The sequence below is a fragment of the Temnothorax longispinosus genome, chromosome 5 (genome assembly GCF_030848805.1).
Source record: "Temnothorax longispinosus isolate EJ_2023e chromosome 5, Tlon_JGU_v1, whole genome shotgun sequence".
NCBI lineage: Eukaryota > Metazoa > Arthropoda > Insecta > Hymenoptera > Formicidae > Temnothorax > Temnothorax longispinosus.
Window position 1 is genome coordinate 15,020,282 of NC_092362.1, and position 17,346 is coordinate 15,037,627.

At 32.2% G+C, this 17,346-nt stretch overlaps 2 protein-coding genes across 4 annotated transcripts; both read right to left on the reverse strand.

Annotated features, from left to right (window-relative positions):
* Positions 1 to 103: 103 nt before the first annotated feature.
* On the reverse strand, positions 104 to 6,651 carry LOC139813069 (ATP-binding cassette sub-family G member 4-like). Its single transcript, XM_071778345.1, has 11 exons — positions 6,246 to 6,651; positions 4,133 to 4,443; positions 3,755 to 3,928; positions 3,267 to 3,477; positions 2,614 to 2,721; positions 2,083 to 2,216; positions 1,830 to 1,998; positions 1,474 to 1,574; positions 1,188 to 1,343; positions 760 to 878; positions 104 to 523 (listed from the first exon to the last, which is right to left on the reverse strand). Exons 1-11 carry the CDS (start codon positions 6,403 to 6,405, stop codon positions 298 to 300), a joined length of 1,869 nt encoding a protein of 622 aa, XP_071634446.1. The 5' UTR covers positions 6,406 to 6,651; the 3' UTR covers positions 104 to 297.
* A 1,211-nt stretch (positions 6,652 to 7,862) lies between these two features.
* LOC139813068 (ATP-binding cassette sub-family G member 1-like) lies at positions 7,863 to 17,304 on the reverse strand. 3 transcript variants are annotated; one of them, XM_071778344.1, is made up of 13 exons: positions 16,906 to 17,048; positions 14,363 to 14,553; positions 13,551 to 14,053; positions 11,672 to 11,982; positions 11,294 to 11,467; positions 10,786 to 10,996; positions 10,418 to 10,513; positions 9,876 to 10,012; positions 9,623 to 9,791; positions 9,250 to 9,350; positions 8,955 to 9,110; positions 8,523 to 8,641; positions 7,863 to 8,288 (listed from the first exon to the last, which is right to left on the reverse strand). In XM_071778344.1, the coding sequence occupies exons 3-13, from the start codon at positions 13,708 to 13,710 to the stop codon at positions 8,063 to 8,065; spliced, it is 1,860 nt and encodes a 619-aa protein (XP_071634445.1). In that variant the 5' UTR covers positions 13,711 to 14,053; positions 14,363 to 14,553; positions 16,906 to 17,048; the 3' UTR covers positions 7,863 to 8,062. The 3 variants fall into 3 exon arrangements, with proteins under 3 accessions (XP_071634445.1, XP_071634443.1, XP_071634444.1); XM_071778342.1 differs by having other exon boundaries at positions 10,406 to 10,513; XM_071778343.1 differs by lacking the exons at positions 13,551 to 14,053; positions 14,363 to 14,553 and adding an exon at positions 17,156 to 17,304 and having other exon boundaries at positions 10,406 to 10,513; positions 16,906 to 17,076.
* Between the last annotated feature and the right edge of the window lie 42 nt (positions 17,305 to 17,346).

Sequence of the window (17,346 nt, forward strand, 5' to 3'; positions counted from 1 at the left end):
TTTATTTTCCATTCGACTGGTGAGACAGCGTGAATTGTGTGCGTAAAGTAGCGCAGCGCGCAGTTCAAATTTGAACTTCAGTAGGCTTACAGAAGGTCATGAATTGATTAATTGAAGAACCGGCTTTTACGCTGGCCGTGTTATATTTTTAGGTACAAAAAATTTATACAATTTTTTACATTTCTAATTCTATTGTCTCTCTTAACATTCTACCTACTGTTACAAAGAAAATTTTTTGTTTGAGACATACTTGGAGAATACTTTCTTGCTTGAGATAAGAATTCTCTAAGTATTTAATTACTTTCTTGCATAATAAACTTTCCAACGAAGTAGTGCATAGGTGATTATGTGTAAACAGAGTATCCAAGAGCTAAGTACTATCAGAATAACGTAAAATGGTACTGTTGGCATATCCATCATCGAGAGAATCTTGTTTGGTGTACGCAAGTGACAGTAGATTTCCGAGCACGACAGATACGGTCGATTGAGATAAACCGCCTGCATCATTCCTTCGAATGTGTATCTACAATAAAATTTACATTTCTCAAATTTACTGAAAAAATGAGGCAATTTGGAAATACATTAAAATAGTGTTTCTACAAATAGGAAGCAAAAACAACTGTTTATGCATAGCCATTATAAATTATCATAAAAAACGGTCCATATGGAAAACATTATGTAGTAATAATAAATTCAAATAAATTCAAATGCTAAAAATTTTTAATATGAGTAATCGCTATGGTATAAAATTGTCTGTACCTGAAAAAGCTTATAGTGCTTAAAGGCTGTAGGTATACCGATATTTCTCTAAATTTCAAGAAATATCCGGCGAACAGCAATAATGGTGTACTGACTGCCGGTATTAAGAAGAAACCTGACTGAAAGAAATTATACTTGGTCAGCTACATTATCCGTTCATTACAGTTCATATTAAATAACAATTAAATTGAAATTTGAATGGTATAAGCTGCTCAATATATACGTATATAAACTGAAAATATATTTATTATTATAAATAAATCATCTAATGATTTATTAACTTATTACAATTACAATAAATTATAGCCGCGATATTTTCCAATATAATAATGTAATAAGTATGCAATGTTGATTTATTATAGTCTTTTTTGTAGCTTTTCTCTCTAATAGCGTAAATATTAATTAAAATAATACCGCCGCTGAAATACCTCGGTGCCAAAAGCTGCGCCTGTAAGTATCCCGACCGTTTGTCCAAGAATTGTAATTAACAAGCAAACGCTCCACATCTGTAGAATTCTAATATATTCCATTGGCTGTCCCGTCATATAATATGCTGTAAACAGGAAAGATGAGGCACAAAGTATCTAAAAATTAGAAAAATCTTTAATTGATTTCAAAACATATGACAAATATATTTAAGTGATATTTAGCCAGAACTTCATGTCTGAAAGAAATAATTAGTAATAATACAAATAGTGCTGCATTAAAACATACTTGTAACGGGAGATCCGTTAGTATTTTTACGCTATAGTAAGCCCTCAAAGAATACCAGTTATTTAAATATTCCTGCAGAAATACTGTCGCTTCTGTGGGAACTACAATCAAATTAACATAGCTATTTAAGAAAATCATAAAACGCATTTATAATAATTTTAAACGCGGAAAATTGAAAGTATCGCCAAAGAAGTTGATTTTACTTTTCTTTTAGTCTTTTAGAATTATCAAAAGAATCGTAGTTATACATATATAATTTAGTTATGTGTCAACAAAATAAATAAATTGTACATTACGTTTATACGTAAAAAAATTCAGAAATATAAAATATTATTAGAAGAATCTGTGTCACTTACACATCTGTACTGTAGGCATGGCATTTGCGAAGAATAAAAATAACAGGAAGAAAAATAAGCAAGCGGTGTTACTGAGCACTTTCTCCGCGTCGTCGCCAAAATTATAAAAAACTGTTCCTAATAACAGGCCATTCACAACATGCGCCGCAAATCTTAGTTTTGTCAAGGTCTGAGAGATCAATCACACAAAATGATAGCATTTTGATTTTTCAAGCAAATTGTTCGAATATTACTTTCGATAGTTTCTACTCACATTATCTCGCTTGATGTAAATCAGAGATCTTGAAAATAAAATTTTTTGCTGCTGCCATGTCGACTTTTTTGGCATTATACTATTTGTGGACGTATCTATGTCGCCTGTTTCACATTTCTGCTTAGAATCAGATTCTAAAAAAAATACAATTATTGAAAGTTATTAGTGACTGAAAAGTTATGTCTCATAATTTTAAATTGTATTGCTTTATATATCTTTATGCTTTTCGAATGACATTAATTTTATATCATACACAAGAGAGATATAGTCCTCTAGGTTTAGATACTCAATGCCTGATCCAATATGTCTAAAAATAGAGAATATTGTGGATATTCTCGTTAGATAAAATACTCACGCTTTCATTAGCCAATCATCGCGAAGCAAGATGGAAAAAATTGTATACATTGTATAAATTAGTATAAATTATTAAAATAATTGTTAATGAATTATTAATGAATTATTATGGATTAACAAAAAATCGAGATAATTAAGAAATAATCGTTTAATAATGTATGTATCAGTATATTTTACCATTTTCATTACGTTTATTGCGCGATCTGAGTTTTTCGTATTCATCACGACAAATCTTGTGTAAATTCTCTAAATCTCCACCTCTTTGCTCTGTTATGACCTCAAGTACTGCAATCAGGAAAACACAATCAATATCACATGTGGATTGTTCTTCATTTTTTTTTCAAATTAATAATATCCATTGAATCATTTAATATCATAAATATTATATAGTAAGATTGTTGTGTAACATCGAAAAGTGATAAAGCCACAATTCATGTAATAAGCAATACTACATCAAATTAACCAACTAATGTGAGCATTATTTTTGTATTTGCACATAATATTGAGACTTGTATTTATATCTAGTTTTATAATCTTGATGCTTTTCGAGATATCGAGAATATTTCAGTTTATGCAAGGTAAACTTTTTGAATACTTTTTCCTAAGAATACATCTGTCTTAAGGAAGTCTTTGTTTGTTACTCTATTTTTTTAATAAATTTAACAAATTTACTATGCAAGAGATTAATAAGAAAAAATCTAAGAAATATAAGAAAAATGCGCACACACACACAGCTCTAAAATATTTTATGTTAATACTCTTTTTCTAATTTCCCTGTCTCTTTGTAATTTACTTATTAAGTCGGATCGGATCGGTAGAGTCGACGTTACCGAATTCTGCTATGTTGTAGAAGCTGGGACACGTGAACCCGGCGATGCTGTACGTATTTAAGATCTCGCTCTTTGGACCACAGTACATATTTCTACCTTGGTTAAGTACCATAATGTCATCGAAAAGCGAAATCATCTGACTGCTGGGTTGATGTATCGCGCAAACCACAGTGCAGTTCTTTCTCGCCATACCGTGCAGCATGTTAACGAGCTATTCAATGCAAATTTTATGATTATGCGGCACATTAAGAACGCTTTGATGGTTGCTTTAATGACATCGCGGAATAAAATATAATATTCCAGCTACGTCGCAGGAATATTGCTGGAATATTTTGCGTTTGTATAGGAATTATTAATAGAATTAAAAGAAAAATAAATATCGATTTATGTCGGCTAATAGCGAATGTTCTTGTAAAACAATCGCTATTGATGTAATCTGCATTAATAAATTAATATGCATTAAAATATGCATTAATTTATCATCATACCTGATTGGACGCCACACTATCAAGACCGCTTGTTGGCTCGTCTAATAAGAGTACGGATGGCTTGGTGATCATTTCCACGCCGATGGAGAGTCTCTTTCGTTCGCCACCGCTTAATTTTTTCGCCAATGTATCCAGGCAATTTGACAAGCTGAGACTCTCCGCGATGTCATTCACCTGACAGAAATAATATCTGATGATGCGTCAATCTATACAACTTTTTAATTTGTTCTCCATAGCAGGCTTATATAGTAGAAATAATAATATATAAAATATATTTTTATATAATTATTATACATATATTACTTATTTAATAATACATTTTATATAATACATAGCGGTTGGAACGTTTCCTTCCGTATTTATATTTTAGGTGCTTACAATTAAGCAAATCGCTTGTTCGTCCTGATTAACGTCGAGTTTCAGCCGAGCCGCTATGTAGAGAGTCTCTCTCGTCGTGAGAAACGGCAATAGGTCGAATTGTTGTGGCACGTAGCACACCTGTTTGCGGAACATTCCCCTGTTTCGTTCAACGCCGTTTATGGTGACAATGCCCTTAACGTCGGTCAGTCGTTTGCCCGACGCCACTTTTAGCAGGGTGGTCTTTCCCGCGCCAGAAGGGCCGATTATTACTGTGAGTTTTCCCGATTCGAAGTGCCCCGTCACATTACGCAGGATCGTTTTCTCGGTCCCTACAGTAAGCATACCTCTTTAACCATATTTAGACAACACGTGGAAAACGCGATCTGATTGCGTGTCACATTTACATTAAAATCGCATTAAGATCCAAAAAAATCACACAGAGATTTGTTAGAAAAACTCGAAGCATTATATTATACATGCACGTATATTTCGTTTTATATTTATCTCAAATTATTGCAATTATATTATATAGTAATGTACACTAATACGCACATATATAATTGCATATTTCACATTTAATTGCGAAACTGATAAACGTTGGGTAATTTTCTGATAGGAAAAGACATGCACGTCCAATTAATCCAAATTATAATTACAAATGAAGCTGTGTAACCTTCAAAACCTGCTCCTTTAAATAAAACAATTTTCCAAGAACATAATGCGCATATACGCAATACATCTATGCGTTTTATAAATCATATTCATAGATTTTCAGGATCGTTAAGTCCTAAATTAATAAATGAGTTAATTTTCGCCAAAATCCGAAACGCGATGTATCTGCTGTCGCTATCGGCTGTCAAATATATAATCTTTGACATATGTTGCACCCATCTGACATATTATGATATGTTATATATGAATATATGTTATATAATATGTTAGACTTAAAAATTTTTAATTTTAATTTTAGAGCAAACAATACACGATTTGTATTTTTATTACAAATTTATGTAATGAGATAAATAACTTTAGAACACTCTGGAGATATTCAAGATAATTGTTTTATATTGCGACACGTAATTATAATAAGCTTTGTAATGAGAACAGAAACTTGTTTGCGGATCACAACTTATAATGACATTTTTATTTTATTTTTAAATAAAATATTTACGTCATTATTTTTAATTAATTTATATAAAGATATTCAGCTCTTCTTACGGCTTATAAAATAATATGCTTTTCTAAACATTTTTCTAGTACGATCATAACATTAGCTCTATTTAGGAACTTAACAAAGTTATATTAGTTACTTGTACATACATAATAATGTGAAAAATTTGATAATTAACATACGTAATCTTTTGTTATCTACGTAAAATTTCGTTATCTCGATCAAAATAACTACAAACGCGGACACGTATGTACATATACGTCAATATATAAAATCCATAGCTTTATTATTTATTCTATTGCGAAATTAGAATCTAAATCTTGGTTTAAGCTTTAAATTAATTGTGTCAATTTTTTTTTTAATCTGACTCATAAAATAACTGGAGATATAACGGCTATAAGCGGATGTAAGTTTAGTAGCGTAGAGATGCCGAATCTCTATAAGTTTTAAAAACAGATTGCTGAATAAGTTTTAATATCTTCTCACTTTGCTAATATTTTCGCACTTATAGATTAAACAATAGTACGTAATGGTGTACGTACATCACATTTTAAAACATTAAACTGTATTTATCTTATGGTTAAATTTCAATTAAAATGTTGCGACATAAAGATGATATTTATGCGCTGAAAACTCACAACATTAAAAATGATGATTTATGCGCGAATTTACGATTGGGCGAATTTAATGCACATATTAAAATCATCAGACGGATGGGTTTGGCGCGCAAATCGAGACAACATACGTATTATATTTGTGTGACATGTATCGCAATTGCAATGTAATGACGTGCGCTTACGTTGCTATATCAATCGAATGATTAGATCAGTTATTTTTTATACCAGCTATCTAAAGCTGTCTGAAGATATTACGAAGCGTACGAGTAAATTGTGTCAGGATATCGAGAACGCAAAATCGCAACTTTCAGAAATATGTGGGACGATGATGAAATGTTCTTGCCTTTGCGGTTGCGACGAACCGAATAACAGAGATCGCTGAATTCGATGCACATCTGCGAGTTCCACGATTTTTCAGGTCCCAGCAATTTTTCCGACTCCTGCAAACTGATCTTGCAGGAGTCGTCGTCCAGCATTTTCACTGCGCCGTTCACTTCCAGCATCTTGCCGAACACTTATTAAAATTAGCTGCTGTCCGCCGTCAATTGATTAATTGAAGAACCGGCGTTTACGCTGGTCGTACGAGATGCATGATACGCGACAATCGTCGAATTCTTTATCAATCGTACACGGTCGGCATAGCGTCGTGCTACGACTTCATGCGTTGACTGATCTTGTAGCACTGCAGTTCGTTGAGTCTAGCAGAACGACAGCCGGTCACTTTCACAAGGCGAATAAATGAGTGAATTTGCTGCAAACCTGTTTTATAACGCACACGTTCTCACTGTGTTGTAACTGTCGAGCACGTTGAATGTTTACTGAGTCAGTGTCTACAGCGTCTGTATGATATAAATGATAAAATCGCTCTTCTTAATGATTGCGTTTTGACCTTTGGTCTTTGAAGTAATATGACTTTTTTTCTTATACTAAACATAACAGTGCCATTAAGTGTGTGTATATATATGGTGCATTTCACGTGTCAGGCGTTCACCTGAAAATGAACTGCTTTTAGGATTTTTTAAATGATCATGAAAACATGTTAGTGCACATAATGTATAAAGTTAAAGACAAAAATAATTAATATTATATGCTTTGCATCCAAGATATTGGAGATAAGAACGTTTTAAGAAATTTTTCTTTTTTTTTATATTTGTAGCTAAAATTACAAAATATACAAAATTTTTAGAGATATAATTTTTTTAGGATTTTTCCCGTACTTTCAGATAAAAAAAGTTAATTTTAGCGAGAAAAGTTTAATAATATAAAAAAATTAATTTTATACTTTTAAATAAGTAATCGCAATAGGATCCACTTGTAAAAGAATATTTTTTCCGAAATAAAATTGGATTTTCAGCCAAATTTTAGCCAAAAACTCTGTAACATCATATTTTTATAATATCAATATCTTTTTAAATTAATTTACTTATTTAATACTACATAAATATAGATAATATATTTTTAACCAATGACTATAAAATGAAAAATAGTTCTGGAGTCTTTGTGTTTTATATTTTTTATAAATAAATCACGCTATAAAAAAAATCACGCGCATAATAAAGCAAATTATGCAAATTGTATTTATTTTTATAATGTTGGCTGGCTCCATCTAAAATAAACAATAATTAGGCTTCGATTCACACTGCTATATTATTATAAAATGAACGTTAAAGTTCGTCATTATTACAGTTTTATAGCTATCATTTCAGACGATCTTACAACACAGTAGGTAGCAGTGTACGTTTTTCAACAATTATTAATAAAAGGACTTAAAACAAAAGGGTATTCCTGTTAAAAAATTATCTATTTTAGGGGTTTTTTCGTCAACTTTGTCAATTCGACTCATTGATTATTCACTTGTACCTTAAGATATTTTAGTTTATTATACTGTTATATTAAATTTATTTTATTATAATAACACCAATTCTTACATTATCACCATAATCAGTTATAAGAAAATAAATCTTATTACATTGTTATTATTGAGCGTGTTATATATTTAAGTACAAAAAATTTATACAATTTTTACATTTCTGATCCTATTGTCTCTCTTAACATTCTACTTACTGTTACAAAGAAAATGTGCTAAATCATTAATTTTTTGTTTGGGACATACTTGGAGAATACTTTCTTGCTTGAGATAAGTATTCTCTAAGTATTTAATTACTTTCTTGCATAATAAACTTTCCAACGAAGTAGTGCATAGGTGATTATGTGTAAACAGAGTATCCAAGAGCTAAGTACTATCAGATTAACGTAAAATGGTACTGTTGGCATATCCATCATCGATAGGATCTTGTTTGGCGAACGAAGGTAACAGTAGATTTCCGAGCACGACAGATCCGATCGATTAAGATAAACCGCCTGCATCATTCCTTCGAATGTGTATCTACAATAAAATTTACATTTCTCAAATTTACTAAAAAAATAAGGCAAATTGAAAATACAATAAAATAGTATTTCTACAAATAGGAAGCAAGAACAACTGTTTATAAATAGCCATTAGAAATTATTATATAAAACGTTTCATATGGAAAACATCATGTAGTAATAATAAGTTTAAATGCAAAAAAATTTTAATATTAGTAATCACTATGGTATAATTAAATTGTCTGTATTATACCTGTAAAAGCTCGTAGCGCTTAAAGGCCGTAGGTATACCGACATTTCTCTAAATTTCAAGTAATATCCGGCGAACACCACTAATGGTATACTGACTGCCGTTATTAATAAGAAACCTAACTGAAAGAAATTATACTTGGTCAGCTACATTATCTGTTCATACATATTAAATAACAATCAAATTGAAATTTGAATGGTATAAGCTGCTCAATATATATATAACATATTTAAAGTGAAAAATTATTTATTATTATAAATAAATTGTCTAATGTGACTTATTAACGTATTACTATTACAAACAACTATAGCCGTGATATTTTCCGATATAATATTGTAATAAGTATGTAATGTTGACTTATTGTAGCCTTTTTTGTAGCTTTTCTAATAACGTAAATATTAATTAAAATAATAAAAAATACCACAGCTGAAATACCTTAGTGCCAAGAGCTGCGCCTGAAAGCATCCCGGCCGTTTGTCCAATAATTGTAATTAACAGGCAAACGCTCCACATCTGTAGAATTCTAATATATTCCATTGGCTGCCCTGTCATATAATATAATATAAACAAGAAAGATGAGGCGCAAAGTATCTAGAAATTAGACAAATTTTTAATTGATTTCAAAACCAGTGATAATATATTTAGGTAATATTTAGTCAGAACTTTATGTCTGAAAGAAATAATTGATAATAATTAGTAATAATACAAATAATACTGCATTAAAACATACTTGTAACGGAAGATCCGTTAGTATTTTTACGCTATAGTAAGCCCTCAAAGAATACCAGTTATTTAAATATTCCTGCAGAAATACTGTCGCTTCTGTGGGAACTACAAGCAGATTAATATGGTATAACTATTTGCGAAAATTATAAAACGTATTTATACGTATTTATAATTTTAACACGGAAAATTGAAAGTATTGTCAAAGAAATTGATTTTATTTTTCTTTTAGTCTTTTAGAATTACCAAAAGATAGTAATAGTATATAATATATAATTTAGTTATTTGCCAATAAAATCACATAAATTATACATTATATTTATCCGTAAAAAAAATATACAGAAGTATAAAATATTATTAGGAAAATCTGTGTCACTTACACATTAGTACTGCAGGCATAGTATTTGTGACGAATAAAAGTAACACAGAGAGAAATAAGCAAGCGGTATTACTGAGCACTTTCTCCGCGTCGTCACCAAAATTATAGAAAACTGCTCCCAAAAACAGGCCATTCGCGATATGCGCCGCAAATCTTAGTTTTGTCAAAGCCTGAGAGATCAATCACACAAAACGATAGCATTTTGATTTCTCAAGTAAATTGTTTGAATATTACTTTCGATAGTTTTTACTCACAAGATCTCGCTTGATGCAAATTAGAGATCTTAAAAATAAAATCTTTTGCTGTTGCCATGTCGACTTTTTTGGTATCATACTATTTGTGGACGTATCTATGTCGCCTGTTTCACATCTCTGCTTAGAATCAGACGATTCTAAAAAAAATCCAATTATTGAAAGTTATTAGTGACTGAAAAGTTATGTCTCATAATTTTAAATTGTATTGCTTTATCTTTATGCTTTTCGAATGACATTAATTTTACATCATACACAAGAGAGATATAGTCCTCGAGGTTTAGATACTCAATGCCTGATCCAATATTTCTAAAAATAGAGAATATTGTGGATATTCTCGTTAGATAAAATACTCACGCTTTCATTAGCCAATCATCGCGAAGCAAGATGGAAAAAATTGTATACATTGTATAAATTAGTATAAATTATTAAAATAATTGTTAATGAATTATTAATGAATTATTATGGATTAACAAAAAATTGAGATAATTAAGGAATAATCGTTTAATAATGTATGTATCAGTATATTTTACTATTCTCATTACGTTTATTGCGCGATCTGAGCTTTTTGTATTCATCACGACAGATCTTGTGTAAATTCTCTAAATCTCCACCTCTTTGCTCTGTTATGACCTCAAGTACTGCAATCAAGAAAACACAATCAATATCACATGTGGATTGTTCTTCATTTTTTTTTTCAAATTAATAATATCCTTTGAATCATTTAATTAATATCATAAATATTATATAGTAAAATTTGCAAGATTAATAAGAAGAAATCGGCTCTCAAGTAAAAGAATATATAAGAAAAATGCGCACAGCTCTAAAATATTTTATGTTAATACTCTTTTTTTTAATTCTCCTGTATCTTTGTAATTCACTTATTAAGTCGAATCGGTAGAGTCGACGTTACCGAATTCTGCTATGTTGTAGAAGCTGGGACACGTGAACCCGGCGATGCTGTACGTATTTAAGATCTCGCTCTTTGGACCACAGTACATATTTCTACCTTGGTTAAGTACCATAATGTCATCGAAGAGCGAAATCATCTGACTGCTGGGTTGATGTATCGCGCAAACCACAGTGCAGTTCTTTCTCGCCATACCGTGCAGCATGTTAACGAGCTATTCAATGCAAATCGTATGGATATATATGCGGCGCATTAAGAACGCCTTAATAATATCGCGGAACAAAATATAATAATTAGAAATGTTTATTATTCTCGACAACAATATAATAATATTCCAGCTACGTCGCAGGAATGTTGCAACGCTGCTACGATATTGCTGGAATATTTTGCGTTTGTATTGATAGAATGCAAGAAATAAATATTGATTTATGTCGGCTAATAGGGAATGTTTTTGTAAAACAATCGCTATTGATGTGTAATCCGCATTAATATATTTATATATCATCCATACCTGATTAGACGCCGCACTATCAAGACCGCTTGTTGGCTCGTCTAATAAGAGAACGGATGGCTTGGTGATCATTTCCACGCCGATGGAGAGTCTCTTTCGTTCGCCACCGCTTAATTTTTTCGCCAATGTATCCAGGCTATTTGACAAGCTGAGACTCTCCGCGATATCGTTCACCTGACGGAAATAATATCTGATGGTGCATCAATCTACATATTATTTATGTTCGCCACAGCAAGCTTATTATATAGTAGAAATAATAATATATAAAATATATTTTTATATAATTATTATGTATATGTATATATATTATTCATTTAATAATACTGCATTTTATACATAGCAGTTGGAGCGTTTCTTTTGTATTTGTATTTTACTCACAATTAAGCGAATCATTTGTTCGTCCTGATTAACGTCGAGTTTCAGCCGAGCCGCTATGTAGAAAGTCTCTCTTGTCGTGAGAAACGGCAACAGATCGAATTGTTGCGGCACGTAGCGCACCTGTTTGCGGAACATTCCCCTGTCCCGTTCAACGCCGTTTATGGTGACAATGCCCTTAAGGTCGGTCAATCGTTCGCCTGACACGACTTTCAGCAGGGTGGTCTTTCCCGCGCCAGAAGGACCGATTATTGCTGTGAGTTTCCCCGATTCGAAGTGCCCCGTCACATTACGCAGGATCTTTTTTTCGGTCTCTACAGTAAGCATTCTTCTTTAACCATATTTATAGACAACACGTGGAAAACGCATTATAATTACAAATAAAATTGTGTAATCTTCAAAACCTGGTTCTTTAAATTTTAAATCAATCAATTTTCCAAGAAAATAATGCGCATATACGCAATACCACCTATAACTGCGTTTTACAAATCATTCATAGATTTTCAGGATCGCCAAGTCCTAAATTAATAAATGAGATAATTTTAGCCAAAATCCGAAACGCGATGTATCTGCTGTCGCTATCGGCTGTTAAATATATAATCTTTGACATATGTCGCACCCATCTTAGACATATTATAATATGTTATATGAATATATGTCATATTATTTAATATGTTAGACTTGAAAATTTTCAATTTTAAGATTAGAGCAAACAATACATGATTTGTATTTTTATTACACATTTATGTAATAAGATAAATAATTTTAGAACACTCTGGAGATATTCAAGATAATTATTTTATATTGCGACACATAATTGTAATAAGCTTTGTAATGAGAACAAAAACTTGTTTGCGGATCATAACATTCATAACTTATAATGACATTTATATTTTATTTTTAAATAAAATATTTACGTCATTATTTTTAATTAATTTATATAAAGACATTCAGCTCTTCTTACGGCTTATAAAATAACATGCTTTTCTAAAACACGAAATCTAGTACGATCATAACATTAGCTCTATTTAGGAAATTAACAAAGTTGTATTAGTTACTTGTTCATACATGCTAATATGAAAAATTTGATAAAACATACGTAATCTTTCGTTATCTACGTAAAATTTCGTTATCTCGATCAAAATAACTACAAACGCGGACACGTACATACGTCAATGTATAATCTATAGCTTTATTATTTATTCTATTGCGAAATTAGAATCTAATCTTGGTTTAAGCTTTAAATTAATTGTGTCAGTTTCTTTTTTAATCTGACTCATAATATAACTGGAGATAAACGACTAGAACCGGATGTAAGTTCAGTGGTGTAGGGATGCCAAATCTCTATAAGTTTAAAAAACAGATTGCTGAATAAGTTTTAATATCTTCTCACTTTGCTAATATTTTCACACTTAACTTAAACATAAGTACATAATGGTGTACGTACATCACATTTTAAAATATTAAGCTGTATTTATCTTATGGTTAAATTTCAGTTAAAATGTTGCGACATATAGATGGTATTTGTGCGCTGAAAACTCACAAACGTTAAAAATGATGATTTACGCGCGAATTTACGATTGGACGAATTTAATAAACATATCAATACGTAAATACACGAAATCATCAGACGGATTGGTGTTTAGCGCGCAAATCGAGACAACATACGTATTATATTTGTGTGACAGGTACTACAATTGTAATGTAATGACGTGCGCTTACGTTGCTATATCAATCAAATGATTCGATCAGTTCTTTTTTATACAGCTATCTAAAGCTGTCTGAAGATATTACGAAGCGTACGAGTAAATTGTGTCAGGATATCGAGAACGCAAAATCGCAACTTTCAGAAATATGTGGGACGATGATGAAATGTTCTTGCCTTTGCGGTTGCGACGAATTGAATAACAGAGATCGCTGAATTCGATGCACATCTGCAAGTTCCACGATTTTCCGGGTCCTAGCAATTTTTCCGACTCCTGCAAATTGATCTTACAGGAGTCGTCGTCCAGCATTTTCGCTGCGCCGTTCGCTTCCAGCATCTTGCCGAACACTTAGTAAAATTAGCAGCCGTTCGCCGTCAACTAAATTGAAGAACCGGCGTTTGCGTACTGGGCATACGAGATGCGTGATACGCGACGATCATCGAATTCTTTATCAATCGTACACGGTCGGCATAGCGTCGTGCTACGACTATCAACGTTGACTGATCTTGTAGCACTGTAGTTTGAGTCTAGCAGAACGACAGCCGCGAGCCGGTCACTTTCACAAGGCGAATGAATGAGTGAATTTGCTGCAAACCTGTTTTATAACGCCCAAGGTCTCACTATGTTGTAACTGTCGAGCACGTTCATATATGGTGAATTTCACGTGTCAGAAATCCACCTAAAAATAAACTGCTTGGAATTTTTGAAATGATCATGAAAACATGAAGCGGATGTAAGTTCAGTAGCGTAGGGATGCCGAATCTCTATAAGTTTTAACAACAGATTGCTGAATAAGTTTTAATATCTGCTAAATCATTAATCTTTTGTTTGAGACATACTTAGAGAGAGATACTTTCTTGTTCAAGATAAGTATTAACACGTTACTTTCTTGCAAAATAAATTTTCCAATAAAGTACTGCATAGGTGATTGAGTCTCTCTTGTCGTGAGAAACGGCAACAGATCGAATTGTTGCGGCACGTAACGCACCTGTTTGCGGAACATTCCCCTGTCCCGTTCAACGCCGTTTATGGTGACAATACCCTTAAGGTCGGTCAATCGTTCGCCCGACACTACTTTCAGCAGGGTGGTCTTTCCCGCGCCAGAAGGACCGATTATTGCTGTGAGTTTCCCCGATTCGAAATGCCCCGTCACATTACGCAGGATCTTTTTCTCGGTCTCTACAGTAAGCATTCTTCTTTAATCATATTTATAGACAACACGTGGAAAACGCATTATATAATTACAAATAAAATTGTGTAATCTTCAAAACCTGGTTCTTTAAATCAAACAATTTTCCAAGAAAATAATGCGCATATACGCAATACCACCTATAACTGCGTTTTACAAATCATTCATAGATTTTCAGGATCGCTAAGTCCTAAATTAATAAATGAGATAATTTTAGCAAAAATCCGAAACGCGATGTATCTGCTGTTGCTATCGGCTGTTAAATATATAATCTTTGATATATGTAGCACACATCTTAGACATATTATAATATGTTATACGAATATATGTCATATTATATGATATGTTAGACTTGTAAATTTTCAATTTTGAGATTAGAGCAAACAATACACGATTTGTATTTTTATTACACATTTATGTAATGAGATAAATAATTTTAGAACACTCTGGAGATATTCAAGATAATTGTTTTATATTGCGACACGTAATTATAATAAGCTTTTTAATGAGAACAAGAACTTGTTTGCGGATCATAACTTATGACATTTTTATTTTATTTTTAAATAAAATATTTACGTCATTATTTTTAATTAATTTATATAAAGACATTCAGCTCTTCTTACGGCTTATAAAATAACATGCTTTTCTAAAACACGAAATCTTGTACGATCATAACATTAACTCTATTTAGGAAATTAACAAAGTTGTATTAGTTACTTGTACATGCTAATGTGAAAAATTTGATAATTAACATACGTAATCTTTTGTTATTTACTTAAAATTTTGCTATTGCGATCAAAATAATTACAAACGCGGACACGTACGTCAATATATAATCCACAGCTTTATTATTTATTGTTAGAGTAAGTCAGACATATTTTTCTTTTTTGTGCGCATGCCCGCCACACGGAGCTTCCGTTTACCGGTCTGCGAGCCGTGCGTTAGTCAGTCGCTCACATACCTAGCCACGAGTTGGATGTGCTAATAAAAACTTCTCTTTGTTAACATACAAGATCCTATTTACTGAGTTTTCTCTCGACTCCTTCTCGAGGTAGCAAAATACAACTAGTGGACCTCAACATTTATAATGAGAAAAAGGACCAATATACGAGCATTAATCGATGTTACAACAAATTTAAATTATATCCAGATTTGTTGAATTATATAAGTGTTCAGAGCATGACGAGAACCAATTATTGCCTGTCATGGTTCTCGTCATGCTCTGAACACTTATGTAAGTCTCGGTTTATAATTTTATTGAGTCGGTCATACTAAATCATCTTATTTGAATACATTTATCCAGTTACCACTAAGATGGTCCAGAAATGTATGGTTCCTTTAAAAATTGTGGACTCATGGGTCTCCACGGGACGACGATATACCTACTCAATAAAACGGAAATATAATTGAAGCATGATCGACTGACTTGAGAAGAAAGCGTTCTATAATGTTAAGTTTTTGACTTTGTGATTGCGGTACGTCTCCATGTTTAATTGATTACGTTTTGACCCCTATATAAGTTAGTAATTAACTATTCACTTAATTGACAATTCTGATGAAGTCCGAGTACGGTACGAAACGTCAATAATTTACTAAATCTGGATATAATTTAAAATTGTTGTAACATCGATTAATCCTCGTATATTGGTCCTTTTCCTCATTATAGCCTTTACTTCAAACGAGCGGAAAATAATGTTTTTATTGTTAATTATTTATTTTATTACGAAATTAGAATCTTAATCTTGGTTTAAGCTTTAAATTAATTGTGTCAGTTTTTTTTTTAATTTAACTCATAACATAACTGGAGATAAACGACTAGAACCGGATGTAAGTTCAGTGGCGTAGGGATGCCGAATTTCTATAAGTTTTAAAAACAGATTGCTGAATAAGTTTTAATATCTTCTCACTTTGCTAATATTTTCGCACTTAGCTTAAACATAAGTACATAATGTACATCGCATTTTAAAATATTAAGCTGTATTTATTTTATGATTAAATTTCAGTTAAAATGTTGCGACATATAGATGATATTTGTGCGCTGAAAACTCACAACATTAAAAATGATGATTTACGCGCGAATTTACGATTGGGCGAATTTAATAAATCGACACAACACAACATACGTATTATATTTGTGTAACATATATGTATCGCAATGTAATGACGTGCGCTTACGTTGCTATATTATCAATCGAATGATTAGATCTTTTTAAAACACAGCTATCTAAAGCTGTCTGAAGATATCACGAAGCGTAATACGAGTAAATTGGGTCAGAATATCGAGAACGCAGGAAAATCGCAACTTTCATAAAATATGTTGGACGATGATGAAATGTTCTTGCCTTTGCGTTTGCGGCGAACCGAATAACAGAGATCGCTGAATTCGATGCACATCTGCGAGTTCCACGATTTTCCGGGTTCCAGCAATTTTTCCGACTCCTGCAAACTGATCTTGCAGGAGTCGTCGTCCAGCATTTTCGCTGCGTCGTTCGCTTCCAGCATCTTGCCGAACACTAAGTAAAATTACCAGCCGGCGTCCGCCGTCAATTAATTAATTCTTCTTCTTTTTTTTTACTTAATGATGACACTCGCCTCTTTTCAGTGAATGATACTGCCAACTTCTTGTTAAAAATGAATTTCAATGAAGCTTGTGTTAAGCCTTGTGTCCACGATGCTAGAACTGCGTCCGAGTTTTGGTTTAAGCCAATCAACTTGCAGCTCTTACAGAAAAATAGCAGTTTCATTGGCTTAAACCTAAACTCTGACACAGTTCTAGCATCGTG